The 26816-nt window shown below is 40.3% G+C and overlaps 1 protein-coding gene across 4 annotated transcripts in view; it reads left to right on the top strand.

The window, feature by feature from the left end:
* The window catches only part of vti1a (vesicle transport through interaction with t-SNAREs 1A), a 121942-nt gene that overhangs the window by 9692 nt on the left and 85434 nt on the right, over window positions 1-26816 (top strand). For 2 of the 4 annotated variants that reach the window (XM_065949304.1, XM_065949302.1), the window contains exons 4-5: window positions 14446-14523; window positions 20116-20136. In XM_065949304.1, coding sequence (XP_065805376.1) covers window positions 14446-14523; window positions 20116-20136 — 99 coding nt within the window. The remainder of the gene's footprint in view (window positions 1-14445; window positions 14524-20115; window positions 20137-26816) is intronic. The other 2 variants (XM_065949305.1, XM_065949303.1) reach the window with 1 other exon arrangement.

The following is a 26816-nucleotide window of genomic DNA, read 5'->3' on the forward strand; positions in this document are numbered from 1 at the left end:
CTAGCCGTGACTCCGCAGTTATTTTCATTTGTGCACCTCTCTGTGTGATGTGGTCAGATCAGTGTACATTTAAACCAGGATCACCCACCCTCACAGAGTTACATCTCGTATATCTGGCCTCCCATAAATCTGATGCAAGTGCTCAGAAGGCAAGAACTTCAACCCCCTCAGATGTGCCTCAGATGTGCCAAATGCTATAGCCGGGCTCAGCCTCTCGCTTCCTGCAGGCCCGGGGAGGACATGACACTCTCGCTCTAAAAGGCATCTCCTGGAAAAAAAAAAAAAAAAAAAGGGGCAATCTCCTTTCTTTTTAATGTAAAAAGCTCTGGCTTTGTTGTGCTTTTTTGTGGATATCAAGGCCTTTCCACTCCCTCACTACCCAATCTCCCTCCACAAAAACCCACCCCCTACTGGCCTCCCACGGGTGTCTACCCCCTTAACCTGCTCTCTCATCCTCCCATTCACCCCGTGGTTTGAAGTCTTCCTACCACCGGTGTGCCAGCTTGAGACCTCATTCCTGCTCCTTTTTCCAGACAAGGGCCCCCGAGTCGACCTCTGTAACCCAGCCATTTCATCCAGGAAGACAACTTATCAAACGGGCATCCCAAAGGTGTATATATGAGATGGAGCTTTGTTGGCTTGGCTGACAGCTTCATTGCGATTAATAGAGGGGACATGAGGGGGTCTTAGAGGTGCTGGGTCGTGGCAAACTGTCATTGCAGAAGCTAAAGGGGGGATGCCAGCCTGACCAAAACAGAATAAAGGAAGTCAGAGTGGGAAAAGAATTAAAAAGGACAATGACAATCCTGTTTGATGGCTATTTGGGCAAGCAGTGTGACATGGCTCTTAGCAGCTGCTTTGATCAGGCACAGAAGAGGCCCAACGTAAGCTTAATTTAATGAAATCTATCAAGTAAACAGAGACACCGTCTTCAAAGGGGCCACGTGTCGTCTGTCCCAGTGGGGAAGGCAAAGGTCTCCAGATGTCTGCTGTGTCTCACCAAACACAATCAACTATTGAGGAAGTGAGTCAAAATGATATACACTGGTAATTGTAAATGTGAGATTTTTCTGACATGGGCATTATGATGAGACCTCAGCAATAAGGACCATTGGATCAGAGAGATGGAGTTGTGCTTGTAAGCGTTAGAAGCTCATAGCTGTGTCTACTCTGTTGTCAGTATGTATTTTTAGTATCGAAATCTGTCCTTTCTTTCAAAGTTCCTCCATGTTGCGTTGTTAGGTCCATGCCTCAAAATGTAAACCCATCTGAAATATTTTAAGGCCAAGTGAACTTACACCTCAGGACAAAACAAGTCAAACAAACCCGCTTGTTTAACACGTTTATTTCAATGTTTTAAATACGTTTTAGTGTTATTCTGTAATCAAAAGCACATTGACGTTCACCAACTTCATATCACCCAGCCCCACCCTCTACATTTGACACATGGCAAAAATTAAAAAACAAACATAAAGCAATCGAAACCCCCTCAAATAAATCATAAAAAGATTAGGTTTAAACAACATAATACATTTACTATCAAATCTAAATACAATATCATCAAAGTTGAAAATACAACAAAATTATATAGTGTATAATCATGTGACGATCCACTTTATAGGTTTCGTTTACTTAATTTGACTTCTCAATATCAGCCTGATCACTTTGAGAAATGTTATAAAATGTGTTGAAACCTGTGAGGAAATTTGGTCACAAATATCAACACATCATTTTTTTTTTTCTAAATCTATCTCCAAGTGGTTCTTATCTTTAAAAAAAAACTTACAAGAAAAGCTACAAAACACCCCCAAAACAAAAAAACGAGAAAAAAAAAAACCTACAAAAACTTTACATGGTATGTCTGTAAACTTTATGGTTAGATAAGAATTTGAGGCAATGCACTTCAGCTTGCTGGCTAAAAGTAACAAAAGGTCAATTTTTCTTGAAAAGTAGCTTAGTAATAAAGGTACCTGATTATTTTAACACCAGTGCATCAACGGGAACAGAGTGAGACAAAACTGATTGCAGTACTTATTTGTCATCATTTGAAACAATGAAAAATACCTTTGTTTTCATGACATGATCATGTGGACCTTACAAACAAAACTCAGGAAGTGTCTCTTGTCTTTTTGTCTGATATTATAGATAGACTGTGATGCTTTTATTTTGATTTTCCGAGTCATCAGCATACTATCTCCCCCTCCCTCTCGCACTAGCCGCTGTCGTTGTTGACCTCTTTTTCCAGCAGATGGCGGTATCGCTCTAAGAATTCTTCCTCAACCTGAGGTATATGGCAAGGACAATATTGAGCACATTTAGCAATTACTTTGCCTTTCTGATGTCTTAAGTGGACTCCCTATGATAAATCCTTCCACTTATTACTATGTGTGACCTCATCCTTTAAACTCTGTAATAGAGATTAAAAATAATGTGACCAATATGTCCTTGTGTTGAAGCTCAGCTAATAGAGAGTTTAAGCAATCTGGCTTCTAACTTTAATGCAATTTTCTTTCATATTTTTTTTTTCTCCAGACCGCTCATTCTCTAAACGTTAATTAAGGAGGTAAAAATAAACACGAGTGACTTAATAACTTATAGAAAAGGACGGTCTTTTTGAAATGTTTTCCAAATTCTCACATTTAAATGAATCTGTCTAACATTAGCGTTTCTTGCTGATATTTAAGCTTAGTTCTTTTGTAGAGGTGTTTTTTTCCCCCTTGATTTATTTATTTTTCTTCATAGCATAAAGCACCTCCTGCTCATGAGTCTTTTCTTGAAGTGATCATTGAGTCCTAGAACAGTTAATAAGTAGATATTAAGTTTCAAGGTATGAAAGCTTCCCATTTGAATCTTTTCTATGTTCTCTTCCAGCTCTGGTCAAGGCACTTTTATTGACTTGATTAACCTTAATTTGAAATAGGAAGCTACCGTTTTCATGAAGATATAGCTCATTACCAAGCGTCATTGTTCCTTTTGACATATCAAAACATGAGATTTATAAGTGTGTTTTCACAGTTACAAAATGTGCAGTGCCTCATTTTAAATTAGGTCTATTCAGAAGTATTTGAAACTAAGGCTGGAGGATTTCCGTTTGTCTCTTTGAATGCTTCCTTTCATTTATTCCATGATGGTTATAGCGGTAGTGGACTCTTGCATGTCACAGGGATACATCTATCTCTTTCTTATTTCTGATCGTCTAATGGGCTGTTGTTCTCAGCCACAGTCACGGTCAAGTGCGCACCACGTCTGGATTGCCTTTTCTTTCAATAAAAACCTTTTAGATAGAATGCCTCCTAGTGTCCGCCCAGAGAGATAATTAATGCATTTCCAAAGAATCAGCCGACCTTGAGAGGCTGAACAGTTTATTTGCCAGGTACACCAAGGTGAATGCAATGGAGGAAAAAAAAGAAAAAGCTGTTGGTACTCATTACTCTTTTATTTCTTAATTATAATTTACCTCAATATATCAGTTTCATAAGTGGTTATTATCTTGCAACCTTCTAGACTTAATTAGCATTGGGACTTTCAGTGGAGAGTATCTAATGAATTGGAACATGACCTTTTTATGAGAACTTGTGAGTGAGGAGACGGTGTTTCATATGAGATTATGGGACGTATGTCAAATGTAAACACACCGTCGATGAGGCCAAGGCAAACTTCTCCTGTCACTTGCGACTCTTTTTTTGTTTGTTTTTGGTTCCAATCATCAGGAAGAAAATGGAAATGTTGAAGAAGACAACTTAATGATCCCTGACTTTCTTTGCTTCTCCATCTGAGATATAAGAAATGAGGATTTGTGAAGGGTTTTTAAAGTTGTTTTTCTGTGTAACCGCTTTCCTTTCATAAAGTTTTTTATTTATTTAACAAATTCAATTTGTTTTTCTCATGAATTACTCTGATACTCTGATGTTTAACTTAAGATACTTCTTGAGTTTAATTGTACATCCATGAGCTGTCCATTAGCAGGTGATCTTTTTCTCTTTACATTCTAGAGTCAAGTATACATCCGATAAATGTATCGGATATGTTCTCAATGTCGTAACTCTCTTCTAAGTTGGGAACTTGCTTTCACTCTTTGCATATTAACCGCTACCTTCGGTTGTCTATCGAGAGCCCTCCCTCCCATCTTAAATATAACCAAGCAAAGTGGCTAAAGATTGAAATGACCTTCATTTACCCTCCTCACGATGGCAATGTGCGTAGTTAATTGTTTAATGAGTTATCATAGGCAATTCAAGGTTGCCAAAGTGGTCGGAAAAACTCATTATGTTTGTCACAATTAGCAACCTAAAGCAAACTCAAGAAGAGTTTGCAAAGTTATCAGAAAGTTGTGTTAGTTGTCTTAAGGAGCTCGGAAATCATACATTTTTTTTAAACCAGATGCTGATAATTACGTTGAGATTTCGGGTTTTGATGGGAGATTTAGGCCCCACTGACTGTACTTCCCACATTAGAACAAACTAGTAGCGATTATAAATGAGCGTGGTTGGTTGTAATCCATCTTGAAGGGTCCTCGTTGTTTGGCCCCCCCCTTGTCCTCGTCGTGGTGACTCCTGCGAACAGACAACATGAGTTGGATGTTAGACACTTTAAATCGCCTTAGGTTGCCTTGGCTTACTTGTTCTTATTAGACACAGAGGAGTAAAGGCAGATTGACTCTTTTCATGGCTTGTCGCTTAACAACCCATCAATGACACCAAAGTCTAATTACTCATAACCAGTTTTAAAAGGACTCCCTCAACTGACAGGGATTTTTTTTTTTCCTTTTTTCTATACTTCCTCTGCAGATTTAAGATGTAAACAAATAGATCTTCTTCCCTTCTTCTGAATTACATCTTTCATATGGAAGTTGTTGCACGCAGAAATGTCTTCCTCGAGCCTTTTGTGGATTTGAGGCGTTGGAGGCTTTTCCATGTCGTCTTTACGGACACGAAGATGGGATTCATTTTTACGGATTAGCCTTTAGTCACTCGTGTTGAAGCCTTTTTCTTTTCTTTTTTTTCTATTGGTTTGATGGTGTAATGGCAGCAGAGGGTCAAATCTGGGTTGAAGGACGGTGTCACAATAAGGACAAAAGGATGTGTTGTCCAGAAGTGCCATGTTTCTATTTCATTATCGCGCGAAATGTGAAGGAGACGATAATCAGAATTTCATGCAGCAATGAAGTTATTTTTTATTCTTTTTATTACTTTTTTTAAAAGATAATATCATACGGATAGGTTGGGTTTTATTTATAATAAACTGTGTCATTAATTGGAACCTAAATCTAAGTTTTATGTGTGATTGATGTGTGTCCATATCTGTGTTTGAAAAGTATGTGTGGTGTCTGCATGACTAATAGCGGACGGCTTTTGACTAAATGTGATGGCAGTTGCCATAAAAGTGTATTTCCAAGGTAAAGATTTCAATTAATTATGTTTTTAAAGTAACACTAAAGGTCTAAAAGAAGACCAGAAGCGTCCTGGAAAAGCATATAGTCTTCACACTCCCTTTTTTTGTTTTTTGTTTTACCAGACCTTAAATTGAAGCTGCAGCAAATACAAGCTCAAATCTATCACAAAGAAATATGTTTGCAAACCATTTTCCAGATATGATAGGCGCTAAGAGAGAGCATCGCAGACAGAGAAGTGGGAATAAATTCTGAGATCATTTGCTTTACTGTCATCCTCGTGATAGTTTTACAGTCATTAACAAGATGAGTTCTTGTCAGGAGTTGTCTGGCGGAAAATCACATAGCCCATAATTTGTAGGCAGATCACCCTCTCCTCCCTCTCCGTCTCTTTATGTTAACACTTGTCAGTATGGATGGGGGGTGGGGGGGGGGGTGGGGGGGGTGGTGTATATCTGCATTACGCCTGGAGCACAGGTTTTGTTTGGCAGTGTGCAAATTCGGCCGTTATCCTTATCTACGCGATCGTTTCCTCTCTCGCTTATCTCTCCTGGCCTCCTCCAAAGTCGCCGCACTCCTTCCACACTCCCTGACAGCGATCAGTATAGCTTTCAGACGCTTGTCTGGCTGAGTCTGCCATGAAGCAAGCCGAGGCCCTCCCAGGTCCCCTCACTGTCCTCGGGGCTTGTGTGATTGAGTGACTGGAGCGAGTGGGGGCCAAAGATAATAAGGAAGGGAGGGGGGGGAGGGGGGGAAATATAAAGACATGGGGGTGATGATATGATAACACCCCCTTCCTCCTCCCTCCCTCCTTTTACTCCCCTTTTCACCTCCCCTCCACTTTTTCCTTCTGTTCTTCTTCCTGTCCTACCCCCGGTTTTCCGTGCACCGAGCCTGTCCCACGCAGCAGTGTAAACCAGAAGTGACATGTGACACCCACTCCCCAGTGATGTGCTGACAAGCGGGTACTAGAATAGGTGACAGTGTTTTTTTTTTTTTTTTTTACCAGACTGGCTTAAGTATGGCGAAGACATTCATGAAGTATTTATGAAATACATTATGAATCATTGGGTCTGTGTTTTTTCTTCTGTATTTTAGGCAGCAGCATTTGCTTTTTAATAAGTAAGTCTCCGAGAAGAGGAGAGAGGAAAGGGGTGAACAGACCGAAGAAATCTTTACATTTGTGTTCCTTCATACTTAAAGCTACGTGTTTACACATGTTTTAACCCCCTGCTAACAGCCCTCCACCCCTTCTTTTCTTCACATACACATGCAGACACACAATCAAACTTAGTTTCCTCCTCTCGTCCTAAGTGTTTCTAATGAGGCAGCGGGCCACAAAGAAAGGGAAACTGGTGTGTTTTTTTTTTTTTGTTGTTGCTTTCAGCGACCAACAGTTTTGCCTTTTCTCTGCTGGTTTTGAAGCCTGCAGTGGATTCTGGCTGTGGCCTTGATCAGAATTACATTGTGGAAGATGAATTACGTCCTTTTTACAATTATCCCAGAGGTTGGCCACCATTAGAGCATCCTTCTACTCGTGCAGTGAGACTAAACCCTTTTAGATTTGTTCCCCTCCTCCAGAACTTGTTTGTTCTGCGCTGTCAAACTTTTTGTCCATTCTGCTTTGTATGTTTTTTTTTTTTTTTATCAGTTATTTTCATAATATATATGAAACATTCACGGCTTTAAGTGTTTACTATTAAGAAAAAAAAAAACAATCAAAGAAGCTTTAAATGGATGTAATTTTTTTTATACTCAACAGCACATGATCCCTCCACATTTCCTGCTACCTTTACCAAAAAGAACAAACAGTAAACACTGGTTTTGTTAATCATTCATGTGTGCTGTTTGTTTCTGGGATCATTATAGTGTGTTTCTTTTGTTTCTAAATCTGCTTTGAAGGTGTAAGCAGGTCATCCCCTATGGCCTACAGTTTACTGTTTCTCCGAATTTTTTGAACCACTTTTGCAAATTCCAGCACAAAACCTGCAGACTCCCGGGAAACTGGTAAGTGTATCGAGAAGTTCAGGAGGGCACATGTTGGAAGGGCTTTGGAGGGGGGCCTTCCTGGCCTCATCAGCATTTGAATGTGTTCTGGCTAGTGAAATAACAAAGTATACATAAATATATAGAGATAATGATCTGGCTAAGTCCCTATATGTGCTGCGGCATTCTTATGCTAATGAGCGGGCTATTCAGCACCAACAATGGTCACATTACAAGAAAAGGCAAAAGCACTGAAGGAGATAGTCTTATGTGCGTGTCCACTGACAGATGCGCACACGCACATGCTCAGCAGGCCCGACTCCTCTCCCTTTGTGTCTAGGTTTTTTTTATTTTTTTTTATTACATTTTTCAATTTTAGATAACACTCCAAGAATAGACATCAAACAAAAAATGAATCATAAATCGAGGTCAGGAGTGAACCTCTTTCCAAAGCAGAGAAAGGGTTAAAAGTGAAGGTATTTCTTTCTTTAAAAAAGATGGGAAGACTGATAGGAGAGGAGCTCCTCTCAGCAGAGGGTTCAGTGAACCATATGTAGGTAGCCACAGGCTAATGGGCCGGTTGGTCCCTGGCTTGCCAGGTATCCTGCAATGCACATCTCCTAACACCCCCCCTTCCTCCTCCACACACACTTTTTCTCTCCTCGTCATCCTCTAACACCCACCTCTCCCACCCCTCCCACCTTCCCTCTGTGAAAATCCCTCCTCCACTTTCCTCTAATCTCACCTTTTTCTCTGGTGCTGACCCGGGGAGGCCCACTTTATTCCCCACTGCACGCCAGAAGCCAGCGTTGTGATCGGAGCCCGGGCCCCTGCGCAGGTTCCCCCTCTCCTCTCCTCTCTGCTTGCCCTGGCTGCCCGCCTCCCCGACGGCTCTGCTCTATTGATTTACTCCTCCAACCAATGCTGTCTGTCTCTGTTTTGCACCACCAGCACCTAGGTCCCTCATCTCTATAACCCTCTCTCTCTCCCCATTTTCTCTCCTTCTTTCTCCTCTTTCTTTCTTTCCATACTTTCACTCTGTCTTTCTTCCTGTCCCCTCGTTTCACGTCCACAGGCGAGAGGAGAGAACCTGTCAGAACATGAGAGAAGGAGGGAAAGAGAGATGGAAGGATGGGGGGTGTGGGAGGGGAAACGGGGCCTTTGATTTTTCATTAGAAGCGCCTCCATATTTTAATATTGGGTTTAATCGGGCCCTCATGCCTTAAAGAAATAACCATCGAGAGATGATCCCTCGGCCTTCAAAAAGTATATGGCGCTTCTTCAATCAAAGCCCTCCTCGAATTTGCTCTTTTGTTTGGAGTTCACTTGCGATCCCCCCCTTCCTCCTTTTTTTTACTCTCGCCGCCTCTCGGCCTCTCGCTTTGTGGGTACAGTCGTTAGGCTTATTGACTGATCTCGGCTGTACTTAGCAATAGAAATGACTTTGACAGGGAAATACACCACCGGTATCACAGAGGTACGAGCATGAAAGGCCTGTATCAGAATAAAATAGTCTTTCACCAGCGAAGCGGTTGGTATTTCCCCCCTGAGATAAAATCCACTTCTCTTGTGATCCAATATAGAAAATGATCGATTCAGCGATACAAAGTGAAAATTGGCATTGGCATTTTAATATCTTATTGACGAAAACTGATAAAGAGAAGTTTGTCTCTGGCCTTAACCCTTTTTTTTTTCTTACAGAAATCAGTCCTTTTAGAAGCTGATATACTCTGCCAACTCCCCTCACAAAAAAAGTCTCCTCACCTCGTACCTGTTTAGAAATGTCGCAGGCTCATTTATTACCATGCCTCGGTTGATCATTCACCTTTATTTGTGTTTTTCGACAACCGCCTCTGTGCGACTCCTTCAGGTTTTTCATGCAAGTGGAACACAATACGGCGCGCGTCAAAGCCACCAAAGCACCAACCTGTGAGCTAATGAGAGGCCCCATGCTGTTATCTGAGGCTCCGGCTCCTCTGCCACTGCTGCTCTTCTATTAGGGGGAGAGAACACACACCGGGCTAGCGTTCACATATGTCGGAGCGCGTACGCTCTCTAAAGGAGGTTTCCCCGGGATGCAAAGGCTCACAGAAGCCTCTGTCGCTCATACAGTAACACTGCTGCACACACACACACACACATACACACACACACACACACACACACACACACACACACACACAGCAGCAGTCAGAAGTGGAGGATTCGATGACACCAAAGACCACAATGAAACAAAGGCACAAATGACACCCTCCTGTGACAATCCCAATTGTAGCTCTTTCCCTTTGTCTGATAATATATCAAATGCATTGAAAAAGAGCTCTTACTTAATTGAACAACCTCGCCCCGATTTGTTTGTGTTAAAGGAGAGTAAAAAAGACGCGAGGCAACAATTTGTGTGTGTGTGTTTTCCCTTTGTGGGTGCGCGAGTCTGTGTTTAAACCCCTGCCAAGCAGATATGCATTATTTAAGATGCTGTTGTGATACTTGTGCCTGCTTAAAGGTCTCAGCTTCCTTTTAACGCCATGCCGCATGATCAGTCCACCTCTGCCCCCACCACACACTTGTGCAAGGGGGGGAGGAGGGGGTGGGGGGTGGGGGGGACCAGAGTGGGACCTGCTGGCACTGGTCCACACATCACCTGGGAAAAAAAAATCACAGCAGGGGGAGGAAAGCAAGTGATATCGATAACCTTTAAGTCTAGCACACAAAGACATTTTGTCATGTCATTACTGAACTGACTTTTTTTATATGTATTTTTTGCTTTCTAATTTTTCAAGGATGTTAAACTCTGGAAGAAAAGTTTTACTGTGCGCCCACATAAACTTCTATTTTAATGGCGGTTTTTAATAAGTTCCCACTTTAAAGAGCGGCTCTGACAGTAAAGAAAATGGACAGTTAAATGCCAGTGTCAGACTAACACATGGAGCTGGACTTAAACGTTATTACTTCTGAATTTGGAAATGCCCTGCCGCTCTCCCAGTGGTGAAGAAGCCCGTAATGGAACATAGTACTGTAAATTGAATATGGTTAATTACTCTTCATGCTATGCCACTGGCCATGTGTGTAAGGCGAAAAAAGAAGAAGAAAAAAAAAGTGGAAGGAAAAAGCGTGTGCGGAGTAACTTCAGGGCCCCTCATTACACTCTGCCCCTGGGTATTTTTACGCCTTTTATTTCCCATCTAATGAACTGTTTACATTTTTGCCGCTTTCCAGGCGCCACAATCATTTGCGCTCGTCCTTGTATCGGTAGTCGCACAGTGGAGTAAAGCATGTAGGAGAGTTGGAGGGCATTCAAATGTGTTTATAAATCTCACTTTATTTGATTTTAATTATTGTGTTGTTTTTTTGAAGATAGGGAACTTTTCTTATTACTTTACAAAGACCGTTATTGCTGGCTGCCAGAAATCAGTGGAAGGGCGTTATTTTACAGTTAATAATGCATCTAAAGCTAACACATTTTTAAGACTAACCTTCTTCGTGGTGCACTGAGGAACTTAAAAAAAAACGGCGCTAATTTTGACAAGATATACTCATGCATGTCCACAAACTATAAAGAAACTGCACAGAGGAAAGATCCATAGATTTGCTATAATTAAATAAATATAATTTGCAGCTCAGAGGATTACGCAGAGCTGATTAGCATATCTGATATGAATTGTTATGCATGCATATGTAATTACAGTTTGATGGGCAAAGAAGAATGTTTTTTTTTTTTTTTTTCCTCCCGTCTGCTTTCCATGTCAACAGAGGTAAAAACGTGTGTTTTTGACAGGACAGCAGCACCTCCATCGCTGCATTTGACGGCATGTGTGGAGTTTTTAAAGGCAGGCCACTTTGCATAAAGTTAAGATGTACCTTTGTACTTTTCCTTGTGTGCTTCCGGGAATAGAAGCAAATTCTCACCCAAGATTAAAAAAAAAAAAGTGACAAAAGACAGACCTTTCAAAAGGATTAAAAAAAGCATCCTTTTTTCTTTCCTGAGCAATAAGGTATCTTCTGAAAGCGCTCATTCTTTTTTAGATTACAAAGCCTGATTAGTTGGTTACGTCTAAGAGATACGGAGCTCAGTCTTTACATGCTGTAGGTAAAATCTGAGAGATTGAGTGCATTTTCTTTATAGAAAAGAGGGATTTAATATAGAAAAGATATCTGATATCTGTTTCCCTGACCTTAGCATTCATCTTCTTGTCATTCAGCAATTTTTTTTTCCCAAACACCTTAACTTATAATCACAATCTGCCACTGTATTAAGCAGTCAATATTGCACAGCTGTCTGTGTCTCACATCAAATGGAAAGACAGTAATCACTCAGGAATGTGTTGTTTTCCAGAGGGGGAATCCAAAAACTGGAGTGTATACTGTAGGTACACTTTCATTTCAATGACATTTTCCACTCTTTATAGTTTCTTTGTTATCTGCACTCTTCTCATTGCAGAAACGCTTCACACATTCATCTGTAACAGACAGATATTTAGAAGAGAGAAAAAAAAAAAGAAACCACCCCAAAAAACAAAACAAAAAAAAAAAACCCTGCGCATGGTTTGAAGGCGACGTAAGCCTTAACATTCAAATCAATGCTTCTCCCAGGCTTCCTCGCCTCAATTACTGCTGAAGTCGTCTTTCCCCCCCTTAGTTGCACTGCAGCTCTTTAAGATGAAACTCTCACTTAAATGGAATATGTGGGTGTTTTCCTGGCAACAAATATGTTTGTGTGTGTGCGTGTGTCTGCGCCTTGTGTACAAGCTGTCTTCAGATTGATGCTTATTGTTTTTCTGCTTTGACTTCAATTTGATGTTTCTTTGGATGTGCTGACAGCGGGCCAGTGACCACTTATTTAACCCCTTAACCAAGATAGTGCTTATATGCATGCTCAAATCAGAATTTGAATAAATCTATCTGACGTAATCATCTGATGTGATATTATGATGTGTGCTGCTGCCCTCATGGCCAGGTCCCCCATGTGAAAGAGATCTTGATCTCAATGGGTTAATTTCCTGGTTAAATAAAGGTTAAATTAAAAAAAAAAAAGGATACATACAAATTTAGTTTTATACAAAATGTGATCATTTAATAGATACATTTTTAGTACATGGACAAGGGTTACCAAATTTGTTAAATTTGTATTTTTTATGCTCCCTATATTTTACATGGAAGAGAAAAAAAGAAGGGGAATAAGAATGATTTAAAGATTTAAAAAAATGCACTGCAACTGTTTGGCTTTAATTGTTGTTGTTTCCTGTTATACAATATAGTGCTCTTACAGTAATTATAAACTTAACCTGGTTACATTTGTAAGTCACAATGGAAAAAAACCTGTTACAAAAACATCTTTAAGAGCACATTTTGACATCGTGCTTCAGTGTAATGTGTATGGGGGTGGGGGGGTTATTTGATTTGACTCTGCGCTGCCGATTTCCTCTTTTCCCCTCGGTGGGCGTTCTGTGGCTGGCTAAGGTCCCCGTGGTTCAGTATTGTTTGGGTGCACTCTTTATCTAATGGGTTTTTGTGGTCCAGGTCAATCAGGCCCTCGGTCTAGTCGGTAATTACTCCAGAGAACTGTGGCCCTCACCATCACGATAATAACAACCAAATCACATCAGCCTTGACTTTCCACTCACTGCTCCAGATTATCAGGAGAGACCAAAAAAAAAAAAAAAAAAAGAATCAACTGGCCCTGTTGTGATTGGCTCCAAAGTTATTTCAATCAAGGAACTTGATATGATCACTCTTGAGGTTGGAATTGTTTTTTCAAGTTTGATTTGTGCTTTTCTTACAGAAGGTAGCATCAAAGTACAGTGTGCGGGAGCTTCTTCAAACTTTTTTTTTTTCCTGATAATAAAAAGATACAGGGGAAAGATACTGTATTTGAGAGAAGAAAAAAAAAATGTCCCCACTAGGTAATTGGTGTTCCTTCACTGATTCTCTGACTTTGTTTTGTTTATTTTGAGTGCACAACTAAGCAAATATAGAAAATAGAAAGAATTTCGAGTGGAGTAAAAGTGATATTTTCATTCCTCTGCTTGTGTTCCGTCTTTGATTTTTGCCCACCTCCTGCAGCCCACCTAGAAACCTTGTCAAGGCAGGGAGAGAACGCGAAGGAGGCTTAGTAAACACTTTCTGTGTCTGCTTGCTGGTGTGTATTTAGTTTAGAGGGCATGCCAAGAGGCTGTTTTTTTCCACGGGTCGGGCGTCTGTAAACAAGCGGTACAACGGCAGCCCACTCTTCGACAGTCGGAGGTGGCATGCTCTGAAGTGTGTATGAAATGTGTGTCTTTTTGTTTTTTTTGTCTCCTTTTTTTTTTTTTTTTTTGGACATGGCATTCCCTCTTATTCCAGCCTATCTAGAGACAGAGAAAGAGAGAGAGAGAGTGAGAGTAAGGGTTTATATATATGTGTGTGTGTGTGTGTGTGTTTGAGGGAGAGAAAGGCAACCCCAAATCCGATGGGCCGCCAATGGGTGATGAATTATTCCCTGTCTGAGTCTCAGCATTGGTGTTATCACAGAGCCTGCCACAGCACTGAGATGACAGCAGTGACAGCCCCCAGAAAAGATTTAGCACTGACAAGTGATACTTCCTCATAATACATCTCCACGGCCCTCTCCCCTGTCCCCCTGTTCCACAGCCTCTCCATGCACACGAGATCAGGGTTTTCATCCCTCAACTTATATTTGTTTAAGTGGGCAAGCTTGTTGGGGGAGGGGGGGGGGGGGGGGGGGGAGTCCTTTCTGCCACTGCTGTGGCACAAGTGCACTAGGTAGAGTAGATCACCTTGGATGGGGAGGCATGGGCACAAACCTAGACATGTTGTTTTCAGTTCATGTGTTGCAGAGGTACACTAACCCACACAGAGACACGCATTCAGACAACCTGCAAGTGTGTCACTTGTCACCGAGTTCCATTAGGGGGCTCTCGTGCTTAAGGAATGCCTGTTGTGTTTTTTTGCATCGCCGACCACACTAAGCCATATTTCCCCTCTTGTTTTTTTTTCTCTTTTTCTCCTCTCCTCTGTTTCCCCTCTCCCTCTTCTTCTTTTTGTCCTTCTTTCTCCTCCTCCTCCCCCTGCAGAAAAGGTCACGTATCGCCTACAGTGACGAAGTGCGCAACGAGCTCCTGGGGGATGACGCCAGCTCCTCAGAGAACCAGGTGAGGTGCTAATCAGGGGTCCAAACCCAACCACCAGTGTGGGTGGCTGACTGGCCCCTAGGGTGAGGAGAGGGGCCCCTTATAGGAGCCATCAAGAGCTGAGACCACAGTATTGTCACCAAGTCAAGCGGAAGGAACACTGTTTAATGCAAAGCTGGGCTGCTTGTGAGTGGGCTCAGGGCATGGGAGCAGTGTCTGGCCAAAGCCAGATTGTGGCCCACAAACACACACACACACACACACACACACACACACACACACACACACACACACACACACACACACACACACACACACACACACACACACACACACACACACACACAGCTAAACATATACACACAGTCTAACACAAATTTCAATCCACTTTCCCACTGGCCTCCCCACTCCAACCGTCCCACAGCTGTTCTCCAGCCGGGTGTGGACTTAGGCCAATAAAAGACCCTCCATCAAGGTTCACACACACACACACACACACACACACACACACACACACACACACACACACACACACACACACACACACACACACACACACACACACAGCCCTACAAAGTCTTGTTCACTGCTCTTTCTTTAAACTCCAAGGGTGGCCAACTTTCACAACGAAGATGCTCAAAATTAATAATGCATCTTCTAATATTGTTGACAACTGATAAAAAAAAATACACACAATATTTTGATGCAGCACTTCCTTCAAATTAATCTTAAACTAGTACATATTTCTAATTTCTATGAAATCAAAGCCTTTGATTAAAAAAAAAAAAATCTCACATTCTTTTTGATTTCTTTATTTTTGGATCTCTTCTCTATCAACAAAGGCCTGATTGGTTAATTGTGTACTAAAAGACAAAAGACTGACATTTTTGTTTGAGTATCAGTTCAGCCTGTTGAATTGGCGGGATATAAACAAGGGATAAAGAACACATTAGCAGTTTTCATTCATCGTCAGCAGTGGCTACAAAAGATTCATTCACAGCAGTTTTATGACGGCGGCAACGAAGACGGAACACAATTATCTCGCGTTGTGATCTTAATGGGCCAAAATATGCTGCATGTTATTTTAAACCGTAGTTGTTTTGAATCAATGTGGAGCCGCATCAAACCGGCGATACATCAACGGACTCAGAAAACAGCGTTTTAACATTTAAGACGCACTTACCTATTTCTCACCTGCACAGCTGCCACTCAAACGCAGCCACTCTCAACTCTGACCAAACGTCTTTTGACTAATTATATATTGCCTTTAGAATCGGCTGTCAACTCGGAGGGGTTACAGTGTCTGAAGGCGACACACATACACAGACGCACACATGCAAATAAATACTTTGCATTTCCAAACGGGCACTCAGGGAAAAAAAGAAGAAAAAAGACAAAGATGAATGCTCAAATGCATATTTACACATTTAGTCCCACAGTGCTTTAAGTGAGTATATTTAGATGATTTGCAGCCAAGCCAAGCTAAATAAAGTTGTTTGTGTTTTTCTTTTTCTTTTTTTTTGAACATTTTCCTATTTCCATTTCAATGATGACCCATGAACTGCACATCTTAGAAACATATGTATCATGAGCCTCCATGTGTAATTGAAATGCATATTCCAGGCAAATTAGTGAGACACAAAAGTGACTCTGACATTTTCTGCACAAGTTGGAAGGAGAGTCGCTGTCAGAGATGTCACATTTGAGACACTGATGAGTTCAATCCAAACCCTGTCAAAGGGAAGCTGGAAAAACACACACATCCCATTGCCTTTCAAATCTGATTTCCTTTTCATTAAAAATGTAAACAAACATATTTAAAAGCGATATATATTATGTAGGATTGACACATCTCAAAGACAAATGTTTGAATATTACTTTTTTAAAGGCATTTGATCAACTCTGCATTACTGTTACAGATTTAAAATCACAATACTGTTTTAGTACTTATTTTATTTTATGTATTTTAAATGTAGGTATTATTCATGACAATTATACAATATATTTATTAAATAATTACTCAATTATTTTGGTAATATTTATCATTTAAATATGATTTTGACTTTTTTAAATATTGGATCTACTAAATAAAAAAACAATGGGATGCCTCCTTAACAAATAAACGTACACACCATGTGTCATTTACCCTTTTTACAGCTCAATTCTTATTTGTCAGCTTACATAAAAATCCTAAATTAAATTCTGAAATTCAGTTGATCTTAATTAAATTAAAAAAAAAAGGAAAATATAAAGGTGTAATTTTTCGCTCATCTGTAGGCCAAACCTGATATCATTAAAACCATATAAACTAAGGAAAGTGACTTGATGATTTTTTATAAAAAAATGTTTCTTAATTTATCTTTTTATACTCCTCATTATTCTTTTACAAAAAAAAATATAAGAAGAGTGAAAATCTGAATTTTTAAACCATACGTTATAAATAGTTAAATTTGGGGAAAACAGTATTAATTAGCTTTAAATTAGTCTGATGTTAGAATAGAAAAGTTGTGATTAAAACAGTTTATCTGAAACACTAACAAAGCCTGAGAGAGAAAGAGAGAGAGTTCATACTGAGGCCAGAAGCAAGTAAATAGATGATAGATGTTTTTTTTTCTTCCCTTTTTCTCCAAGGTGCCGTGTTTACCTCATTTTCATTTAAAAAAAAAAAAGTTCCAGAGATAATACTTGTCTTGGTCGTGCTGTGAGTGGAGTGCTCGGAACTTCAGGCCTTTTTTTGTTATCTAACGAGACGGCGGCGATAGGAGAGGGGAAAAGATGGTGGGGGCCGGGGGCAAGTCGGTCAATTTAATTCCTGACGATCTGAAAGAGGTCAGGATCATTTCATATAGCCCTGGCTGAGCAGATCATTACCAGTCACAAATCTGTTGGTTACATGGCAAGGATTTATAGCTAAGTAAATAGGGGACCGTCATAAGTTCTGAAAATGGCGTGTTGGCCCTGCGATAATGGCTAAAGGACGATTTAATAGAGTTCGGCATTTATTTGTTATCTGTATGCGGACAGAGACTGAATTGGCACTATCGCTCGTTTTTTTTAATAATGTGGTAGGCTACTATTGCACATTTTTTTTCTTTTCTGTTTCCTTCTGCATGCAGCACACGCACACAGACACCCCACACACATACTCTCAGACACCACACACAAAGCAGCACATACACACCAACACTACACGGAATAGTTTCGATTTCAGTCACAGCAGAAGGCTTGGCCACAAGAGATTGTGCTGGTTTGAGCCGGCATGGACCAGATTTGACAGGCTACAAAGGAAGCAGATTACCACTTGTATCGAATTCCGTATTGGATAAAAAAAATAAAAAAAAATCTTTTGTTTGAAAAAAAAAAAAAAAAAAAATTGCTGATTATCATAACAGAAAAATTGCAGCAGTGCAATTTTGAATACTGGCAGGCATCACAAAAACAGAAGGAAAAGGCGCTCATGCAGGAGTAATTATAACATTTACAATATTCAGTATTTACTGCTCTGTATCTCTTGAGCAGCGCGAGCACCGTTGGCTGTTTTTAAAGAAAAGGATGCCAAAAGAAAAAAAATAAAGCTCGACAGGAAGAAACGCAGCTCAACATGGCACCTCGTATAGTTTTAACAAATCCTTCACGAGGACTTGCAGTAAGTCAGGCGGCACAAATGAGCTCGAACAAGTTTTGTTTGGTACCCATTGACTGATGGGGGGGGGGGGTGGTGGTGAGGGATCGCAGGATCCGATGGGTTGTTTTTCAAGCCCCAAATAATCACATCCACAGTGTCGTTTTAAACTTTGGCCTCTTCAATAATGCATTCTTAGAGGGGAGTTGTTGCTTAAGTTAGAAGAAGACGGTTTCCATCCTTGAGTACGTCTCGTTCTAGACATTCTCAAGGAAGAGCTCTTTAGAAAAAAAACCCCATGCAATTATGCTTGTTTACCTCCCACGTTGCAGATATTAACAATATTTTTTTTATAGTTGCAGTATTCCAGTGATCCTTCATCGTTAAATATATATATATGTTTTCCAATGGCAAAAAAAAAAAAAAAAGTGCATGAACTATTTTGAGATGCCTCGAAAATTTCCGGGGTGTGTCGTGCTGTTTGGAATGCAGCGTTGTATTGTGGGAAGGACTGGAAATTTCTGTTTGTATTTTATATAGTAAACATTCCCCCTGCACTGACAATGTTTTCAGGTGATGTTAAATGAAGAGAGGTGAGCTATGTTGGCAGTGCAGTTTCATAGAATAAGTATAAAAAGAACAGATGTTAAATGTAAGTTCTCTGATTTTATTTTGCTCTCGAGAGCAGGAAGAAGGAGCTGTTGCTTTAATTGCTCCACTTTGTAACTGTTTCTTAAATATGTACACACTTTGTGCCCCGTCTCCCAGCTGCTACGTTATCAAATCTTAAAAGTTTGCAATTAAGTTCATAATTCAAGATATAAAAACTCGCCTTTTCTTGCGCCTATTAACCAAAAAAAAACACTGGAAGCAATAGTGGCTCTTAGCCTCCCTTTAGATCTGCTTCCCTCCAGTGTTGGCCAAGAAATGTGGATTTAAATAATGAAAAAGAAATCCACTGTTTTAACGCTTTCAAATTAAGAAATCTGTCCTCTCCCATTTTTCAGCCAAACGTGTTGCATTCCCACGAGAAGCTCCATCCTTCTTCTTCTTCTTCTTCTTCTTCTTCTCATACAGCCCTCACTTAAGAACAGGCCAGGGTAGCAACCTCTTAAATTGTGATTAGGCATAATTAATGGCAAATGGGATTGTTTCCCTCCCTCGAATGTCTGATTCATTATCAGGGATGTAAGGGGTTTCCAGGACAGGGAATAGAAATAGCATTTCTTATTTACTTCACTTTAAATTTGCCATTCCCTTTCATCAAAAATGTATAGCTGTGCTAAGATTCATTTTTCATGATCTGTGGCTGTCCCAATAAGAAGCCCTGCACTTGTATGTATGTATACATGGCTCACATGGTTTTCAACAGCATTCACCTTAAGTGAGGAGCGAGAGCTACATTAAAAAAAAAAAAAAAAAAAGTGACAGGGTATCAGCATTGACAAACAGCGGTACAAATGGAATGGCTCAGCATTTCTCCACCTCGGGCTCCAAAGGGCACATTTCTTTCCTTTTCATCCATTTCCAGAGAATTCAGCAAAATGACAGATACAACACAATTTCCCCATTTAAACCTGTGACTGTGCAGACTCTCATGCACTTATTTTTCCCCCTTCCTCCCACTGTATCAGCTATTTTGACGTGACTTTTTTTTTTTTTTTGATAATGATAGCTGATATCACAAATGGAGCGATCCATTCCCTCGCTTTGTTTCATGTGACAGCGCCAGGACTTGATCTTTGTTTGTTCAAAAAAAGAAAAAAGAAAAGTCAGCCCGGGCTGCGCGTTAAGCTTCCGTTTAATGTGTTTGTCTTGTGATTCTCCAAATGCTAAACATGCAAACAGATAAATCGTCAGGGTTAATTCTGTACCCAGCCTCATGACTGCTCTTCCTCCTGCCATATTTCTACAGTTTTTTATCTCTCCCTCACTCTCTCCATCTTTTTTTTCCCCCCCCTCTCTCTTCTCTTTCTGCCCTCGTGATGCAGCTGATAAAGTTGCGTGAAGAGGTAAGTGCTGCTCTGCTCTAACAATTTAAATTCTGCTTTCCCACTGAAATTTCAATTTGCCCTCTATCTGTCATGTAAGAATATTTGAATCAGTTTTTTCAGTTGTTGCATGTTTGATTGAACAGTCAGAGATAATGGATTCAATGAAGATTAGGGTTCCCTTCCTCACATGTCAGAAAGTGTACAGAAGATAAAACCTCTGATACTCCTGTCTAAGAATAATATTGATGGATGAAGTAAGGCAGAGAGTAGCTTCATTGAGTTCAAAACTTGATCAAGTTCTTACATTTAAGAGAGACTGTTGCTCTCCCTTACTGCCCTCAAATAAGGCCTTCTTACGTGGTCACTGATACATTTTATTAATATTTGATATTTTTGTTTTACATGGTGTTTAAGACCTATCATTCATTGTTGCATTGATGTCTCTGCCATTTCCAACAGTTACCGTACTCAATTCATTACATCTTAATGTTTTTCATTTCTCATTATGAGTAACCTGCACGGCATGGAATGATTGTAACTGTTTTTGTCCATTTAAATGTGTTTACTGATTCTCAAATGAAATCAAATAACACCAGACAGACAACAAATCCAAGAAACATGCCTAAATGTCTAAATGAAACTCTTGAAACTGACCGGTACTGGGCCTGCTTTTGGAATACTGGTAGGTTTCATTTATACACTTTCAACACCTTAAAAGTAACTGATCTTGGTTGAGCAGATATGGTTAAGCTACAATGTGCAACCAGCAGAAACATGAAGCTGATAAGTTTCCTAACCCAGAAATGCTTTTTATGAATTGATGAAAGTGTTTAGCCTAGTGGGGCCCCATGTACAGAGGCTACAGTCCTCCAAGCTGGTGGCCCGGGTTCGAATCCGACCTGTTGCTCCTTTCCTGCATGTCATTCCCCACACACTCTCTCTCTCTCTCTCTGATTTCAGACTTTATCCACTGTCCTATCTCTCCAATAAAGTCCCCAAAACCCCCCCAAACAAACCTAATGAACTAGTTGATTTCTGATTGGGACATGCTGCGTTACTCTCTCCACTACTATACTATCCTATAATGAGGTGGTGAACAAAGACAATGATGATGATGCAGTGGAACTGGTATGTCAAGGTAGAATCAGTGCTCACTGTCGCTGTTTCAACTAACTTTGAGTTTGTCCATTCATAATCAATAACAAATGAGCTTTATTTTTAAGAAAGTTAAACTCCGAGCATCATTCAGATAGATGATGTAACGAGCATAAATATCCAAATGATCAGTCTGACAAAGCCTGGAGAATGATTTCATGTTCAGACAAAGTATTTTGTAGTATTTAACTGATTTTATACTTTTTAACAGACCAGTAAGATTAGTCAAACAGTAAATGCTGATTTCCATTTACTTTAAGTGTGATGTCATCTTTTAATAACACTGTGTCCTTGGTTAGATCAGAAACTCGCTTAGAAATCATGATGATAATGAAACTTACTTAGTAGATGTCACTTTGTATTCATCATTTTAAAAACAAATAATGAAGGCTGTGTTAAAAAAGAAAAAAAAGAAGGTTTTGTTTCTGTAGGTCACATTGTTAAGCTTGTCATTTGAAGCATGTCTTCACTTGTTTCCCTACAGCATGTTACCTATGAGTGAGGCTATATTCAAGAGAGCTTCTACCACAGCAGAGTTCCTAACAAAGCATCAGCATTCACCAGAACTCAAAATTAAAAATCACCATCCTGGACCGGCTGTCATGTTATCGAACTGTTTTCCTTTAGCTGCTCATTTGTTCATCTTCCCACCCTCTGGACCATATCCTCCTGACCTGAGGTTCACAAAACATCTTGAGTTACTTCACCTGTCAGTCCCTTTTGGAATGACCCAATCTGCACAATCAGGGTTTGATTCTGCACCCCCCCCCCCACCCCTCTCATCGCCATCGCACTTCTCCATTGCAGTCTGTTTCTTCTCTTCCTGCATTTGAATCAAAGGCTGGCACAGCTTATACACACTTAAGCCTTGCTTTAAAAAAAAAAAAAAAAACTATACTTTTTTTTTTTTTTCTTCAGCTGAAAAACATGTTTAAATATTTAGCACCCATATTCACAGCTGTTTGACACTTGTAATTCCTCGTCTTACAAGTCCCAAACAAACGGCACAGAAGATCACACAGTCAGTCTGAATCACAGCTGTCATCATTATTCACTTTGACTCTCCCCCACCCTTATTGAAATAATAAGGAAATCATCTGAACTTTGGAAAATGGTGATAGTAACTGCCTGTGTTTGATATTGAAAAAAGGCAGGAGAGCGTTAAAAGAAGAGGGGAGAGAGATTTTTTTTCTTTTGAGCTACAGCTGCATTGTTCTGGGGCTCCCTGTTAATAACTTACAACTGAAGAGTGTTTCTTGACGCAAAAAGAAGCACAACAAAAAAACACAATTTTTTCGAGGTTCCTATGAAGATCTTTGTTCAAAATGTAGGTGTCAGATGAAAAGGCATACATGCATAGGCAGAAACGGTGGTGCTGATGGAGGGGGGGGGGGGGGGGGGGCGGGTGCACTCAGATGCATAATATTTATCATATATTACTTTTAAATCCTTCGCTGGAAGCCACAAGACGATCAGAAATCATTTAGATTAGATCCTTTTAGTTAGTAAGTGTAGTAATGGCAGAGTATTTGAGCTTGAATCTGGTGTGAGGGAATGTGTGTGTTTGCCGTATTCTGACGGTTTCACATTGGTTTTTACCGCAGGGGTCAAGCCTTGATATGGGGGTGTGTAGCACAGTAGGAGCTGGCAGACACTTTGGATTCCCTTCAGTAAAATCGCTGACAAGTGTCTCTTTAGAATTTGCTTGCTAACCGGCACAGAACACCTGGATACATTCAGATGTTTTTGATTCCCTTGTACCATTCAGATATTAGAACAAAATCTATTTCCAAGCACAAGAGTCTTCTTATTTTAGACCGATTTTGTAGACATAACGTGTCAATCAAAGATGTGTAGGATGTTTAGTTTTAATTGTACATGTTCCTTTTCATTATTTTCCACTGTGTCATCCTGTGTCCGTGCCAGGATTGTTTCATTATTAGGGGCCATCACAGTGTGCCATTACTGGATTCTCTGTGGCTGAACTCTCACCCTTTCCTTCAGGTTCTGTCATCGTCAAACTCGGGGCGCATTATTCTAATGATCACACACACACACACACACACACACACACATATATATATATATATATATATATATATATATATATATATACTCCCTCACTGCCACCACTACCTTCCAGCTACCCCTCACGCCCCCCCTCCCTTCCCAACTCACACACCCAACAACCCACCTACCCACCCACCCACACTCACCCCTCCCCTCCCCTCCCCCTGGCCCTAAAAGAAGACAGAACGAGAGAGAGAGAAATTCAGGAGGAGAAAGCTTTTGAAGTGGCTTTCCATCGCAGTGAGTCTGCCGGCCGTCTCCCCGAGACGTGTCACCTTTGCCGAGAGGGAATAGGAAAATCACGTTTCGAATGGTAATGATAACATACTAATCACTTGAGCTCTTTGAAGAACCAGGGGAGTGCGCAATACTCTGTCAGTATCCCCAGCTGCCTCATGCTCCCAGGCACACACAGGCACTGCAGCCATGGTCTAGGTGTATTAGCTTAAGCATTGCATGTCAATACGTCCCCTCTGATCCATAGGGGCTCATTATAGCCCAAGCTTGGTGTCTGTTTTCCTCCCATGTGTAGTTGCCACGATCTCTCTTGGTGCTATCACCCATGTGTCCTCACCCCAAAACCTTTACCAATAAAAAAACCCCACCACACCTTGCATCCTGTCCTGCTCACCGTTCACCATCCTAATCACTTTTCTTTCAGCAGCCCATTTTCACCATCCACCCACCAGTTCTTCCATCCCTCCGTCTTCCTCCCTCTGCCCTCCCTTTAACTATTCAAAAGTATCTCTGCAATTTTAAATGACATCTGTCAGCGGGCGCCGAGAAAAAGGAAGCAAGGGAAAGAAAAGAGTTCAGAGGGAGTTTTCTCCTCCCTGCTCTTTTTCCCCCATCCCTCTTATTGTCAAACTTTGAAAAGTGTGTCGTTGACTTTTTCTTTTCTCTCTCTCTCTCTCTCTCTCTCTCTCTCTCTCTCTCTCTCTCTCTCTCTCTCTCCACGTTTCTTTTCTCCATTTCCTCTGAGTGATTAGCTGTTACACATTTTGACAGCCTTACCAAAACTCGAGATTTCACTCCCCCCCCCCTGTCCCCTTCACTCATGTAATGGGGATAAACCCATGTCAGAGAGGCGGGTTGTCATTCGTTGGGTTGTTTTTTTGAGTGTCAGATATGTTACATCTGATCAGATTCTTAACAGAGCATATTAGAAAGACCATCAAAACCTTAAACCAACAACATTGGAGTAAACATTTTGGCCTTCCTTGTTTTTGATGTTTTATGATCCTCTTCTCTGAATGCAGTTTGAATTTAATGAGAGCCAGTTCGTAGTTTTGATTTACATATGGACGGTGTTGCTACAGTGGACAACATGGGGGTATATACACTGTTTGAAGCTTTATTTAGATTACACAGTGTCTTATTCAATATTTGCTTAACATTTTTCTGAAAAAGTAGTAGTTTTGTGAAATTGAAACCATGCTCCAAAAAGTTTGTTTAGCATTGAAAGTCTCACCAGGGAAACTGTGATGATGAAATGAACAAAGTCAAGGAATCATTTCAAACAGTCAAACAGATGCTTCCATGGTTAGCCTCTCTGTTAGCACATCTATTTCTTTTAATGAGACACTTATTTTATTAGATTTTAGGAATCCACGCAGTGAAAGGTCAGACACAAACCGAATCAGATTTAAAACGCAGATTTTTTTTTGGGGTGGATGAATGACAGTTACAGGACCTGGGAAATGATAATCTGAAATGACTGTCCAAAACATAGGCACGTTCTTTAAAGGTCAAGAGAAACTTCTGGGGAAGAAAAAAAAAAAAAAGCCATTGTTTGAAATTGCCAATTTTGGACAGTTTATTGTAACCCCAACAAAAAAAACCAGAACAGTCACTGTCTGTGAGTCATTTTCTGACTATTTCATCTTGACTACCTGTGGAGTTTTTCTGATGTTTGCAGTGGGAAAAAATGATTTCAAATCAACTAGAAACGCCATTCCAACATTTGTACTAAACCATATACATACAGCTGTTTAATGTTAATGTTCTAGACTCAGCAACTCAAGTGTCCTTAGGCCAGACACTGAACCCTAAATTGCTCCCCTGGCAAATGTGTGAATTGTTGTGACATGAGCGCTTTGAGTGGTAGTAGAAGTCCAGTAGAAGATTTATAGCCTCATATAAGTACAGTCTATCTATAATTTACCGTTCACAAAACCCCACAGATTTGTTAAAACTTTTTGGTACAGGCAACATGCATATTCTATATAACTGAGTAAAAATAAAGCTTGCATTACTCATTTTGCTTGCATTCAGTATGATGGATGGATTTTCTGTACCACTGCTTATATACAAATAAATAATTATTCTGCTTAAAGAAAGGGCCTTAAAAAGCTAATTTAATGAATTTGGCCATTTCCGTTTAACTGCACCTTTATTGTATAGTTATCAATGCTTAGTGCAGTCATGGTCGTACAATGAAAACAACCCATAACCGTAAACCGCTACTATTGAGAACTATTAAGTTGCACCTCAAGGCCAACAGTCAACAGACCAGATCTCTTTTTTTTCTCGCCTTGCTCGTCAGACTTGAATTCTGTAGCAATGCAGAAGAACCTCAACCAGAAGCTGTTATCCATTGATATATATATGTGTACGTGAGGTATTTCATGGGGTATCACCTTGATTCTCATAAACAACCACTTAGAAAAAATAGAGATCAAATTGCTTAATTAAGTATTTATGAACAGATCTTTTCTAGATGTGCTCTGTGAACTGAACGCTGTCAATGGGCAGCCTTGTCAGTAGCTGTGAGTAAGCCAATGGGGGGTGGGGGACTCGTAGATGATGAATACTGTTGGAGTGCTCTCATGTGAATAAACCCAAAGCAGAAGGAAACAATAATGTTTCTGTTTATTTGAGGGTAACTATTAAATTTTACATCTCTCTGTTGTTCATTTTTTCAAGTTCTGAAATTGTTAGGTTGGAAAAGGCTCAGATATTGTGATTTTTAATGGTATAATTAAAAGTAAAAAACACTAGATGATGATATTCAAAGGTATCCGTGATTTCTCCAGTTGGAAGCCATAACTTGGACAAAAAATTTGTATGCCTGGAATATTTCAAATACAATTTTATTTTAATTCTCTCCACCTCCCTTGCCTAACTTCTGTGTGTGCAGCAGACGCCTGAGCTGTGAAACAATCAGAGCAGGCAACACACCTCAAAGAACTTCTTGTTTTTATGTCCAAGATGAGGCAGCAGCACCTCTTACACTGTCACTCCCAACATGCATATGCTTGATATTCCATCAGCATATAACACATTGTCATCCATGAAGGTTATTGCCAACCTGGCTGTATTATGTTGTCGCTGTGGATGTGGTCTGTCTGTTTATGTGACAGCGTTGATGTGTTTCTTTGAAATGGGTCCCAGTCCTCTCAATCAATTTTTTTTTCTGTGTTTGTTTCTCCAGCTTTATATATTTTTTTTCTCTCTCTCTCTCTCTCCATTTG

Source organism: Labrus bergylta, chromosome 21, assembly GCF_963930695.1.
Source record: "Labrus bergylta chromosome 21, fLabBer1.1, whole genome shotgun sequence".
Classification (NCBI taxonomy): Eukaryota; Metazoa; Chordata; class Actinopteri; order Labriformes; family Labridae; genus Labrus; species Labrus bergylta.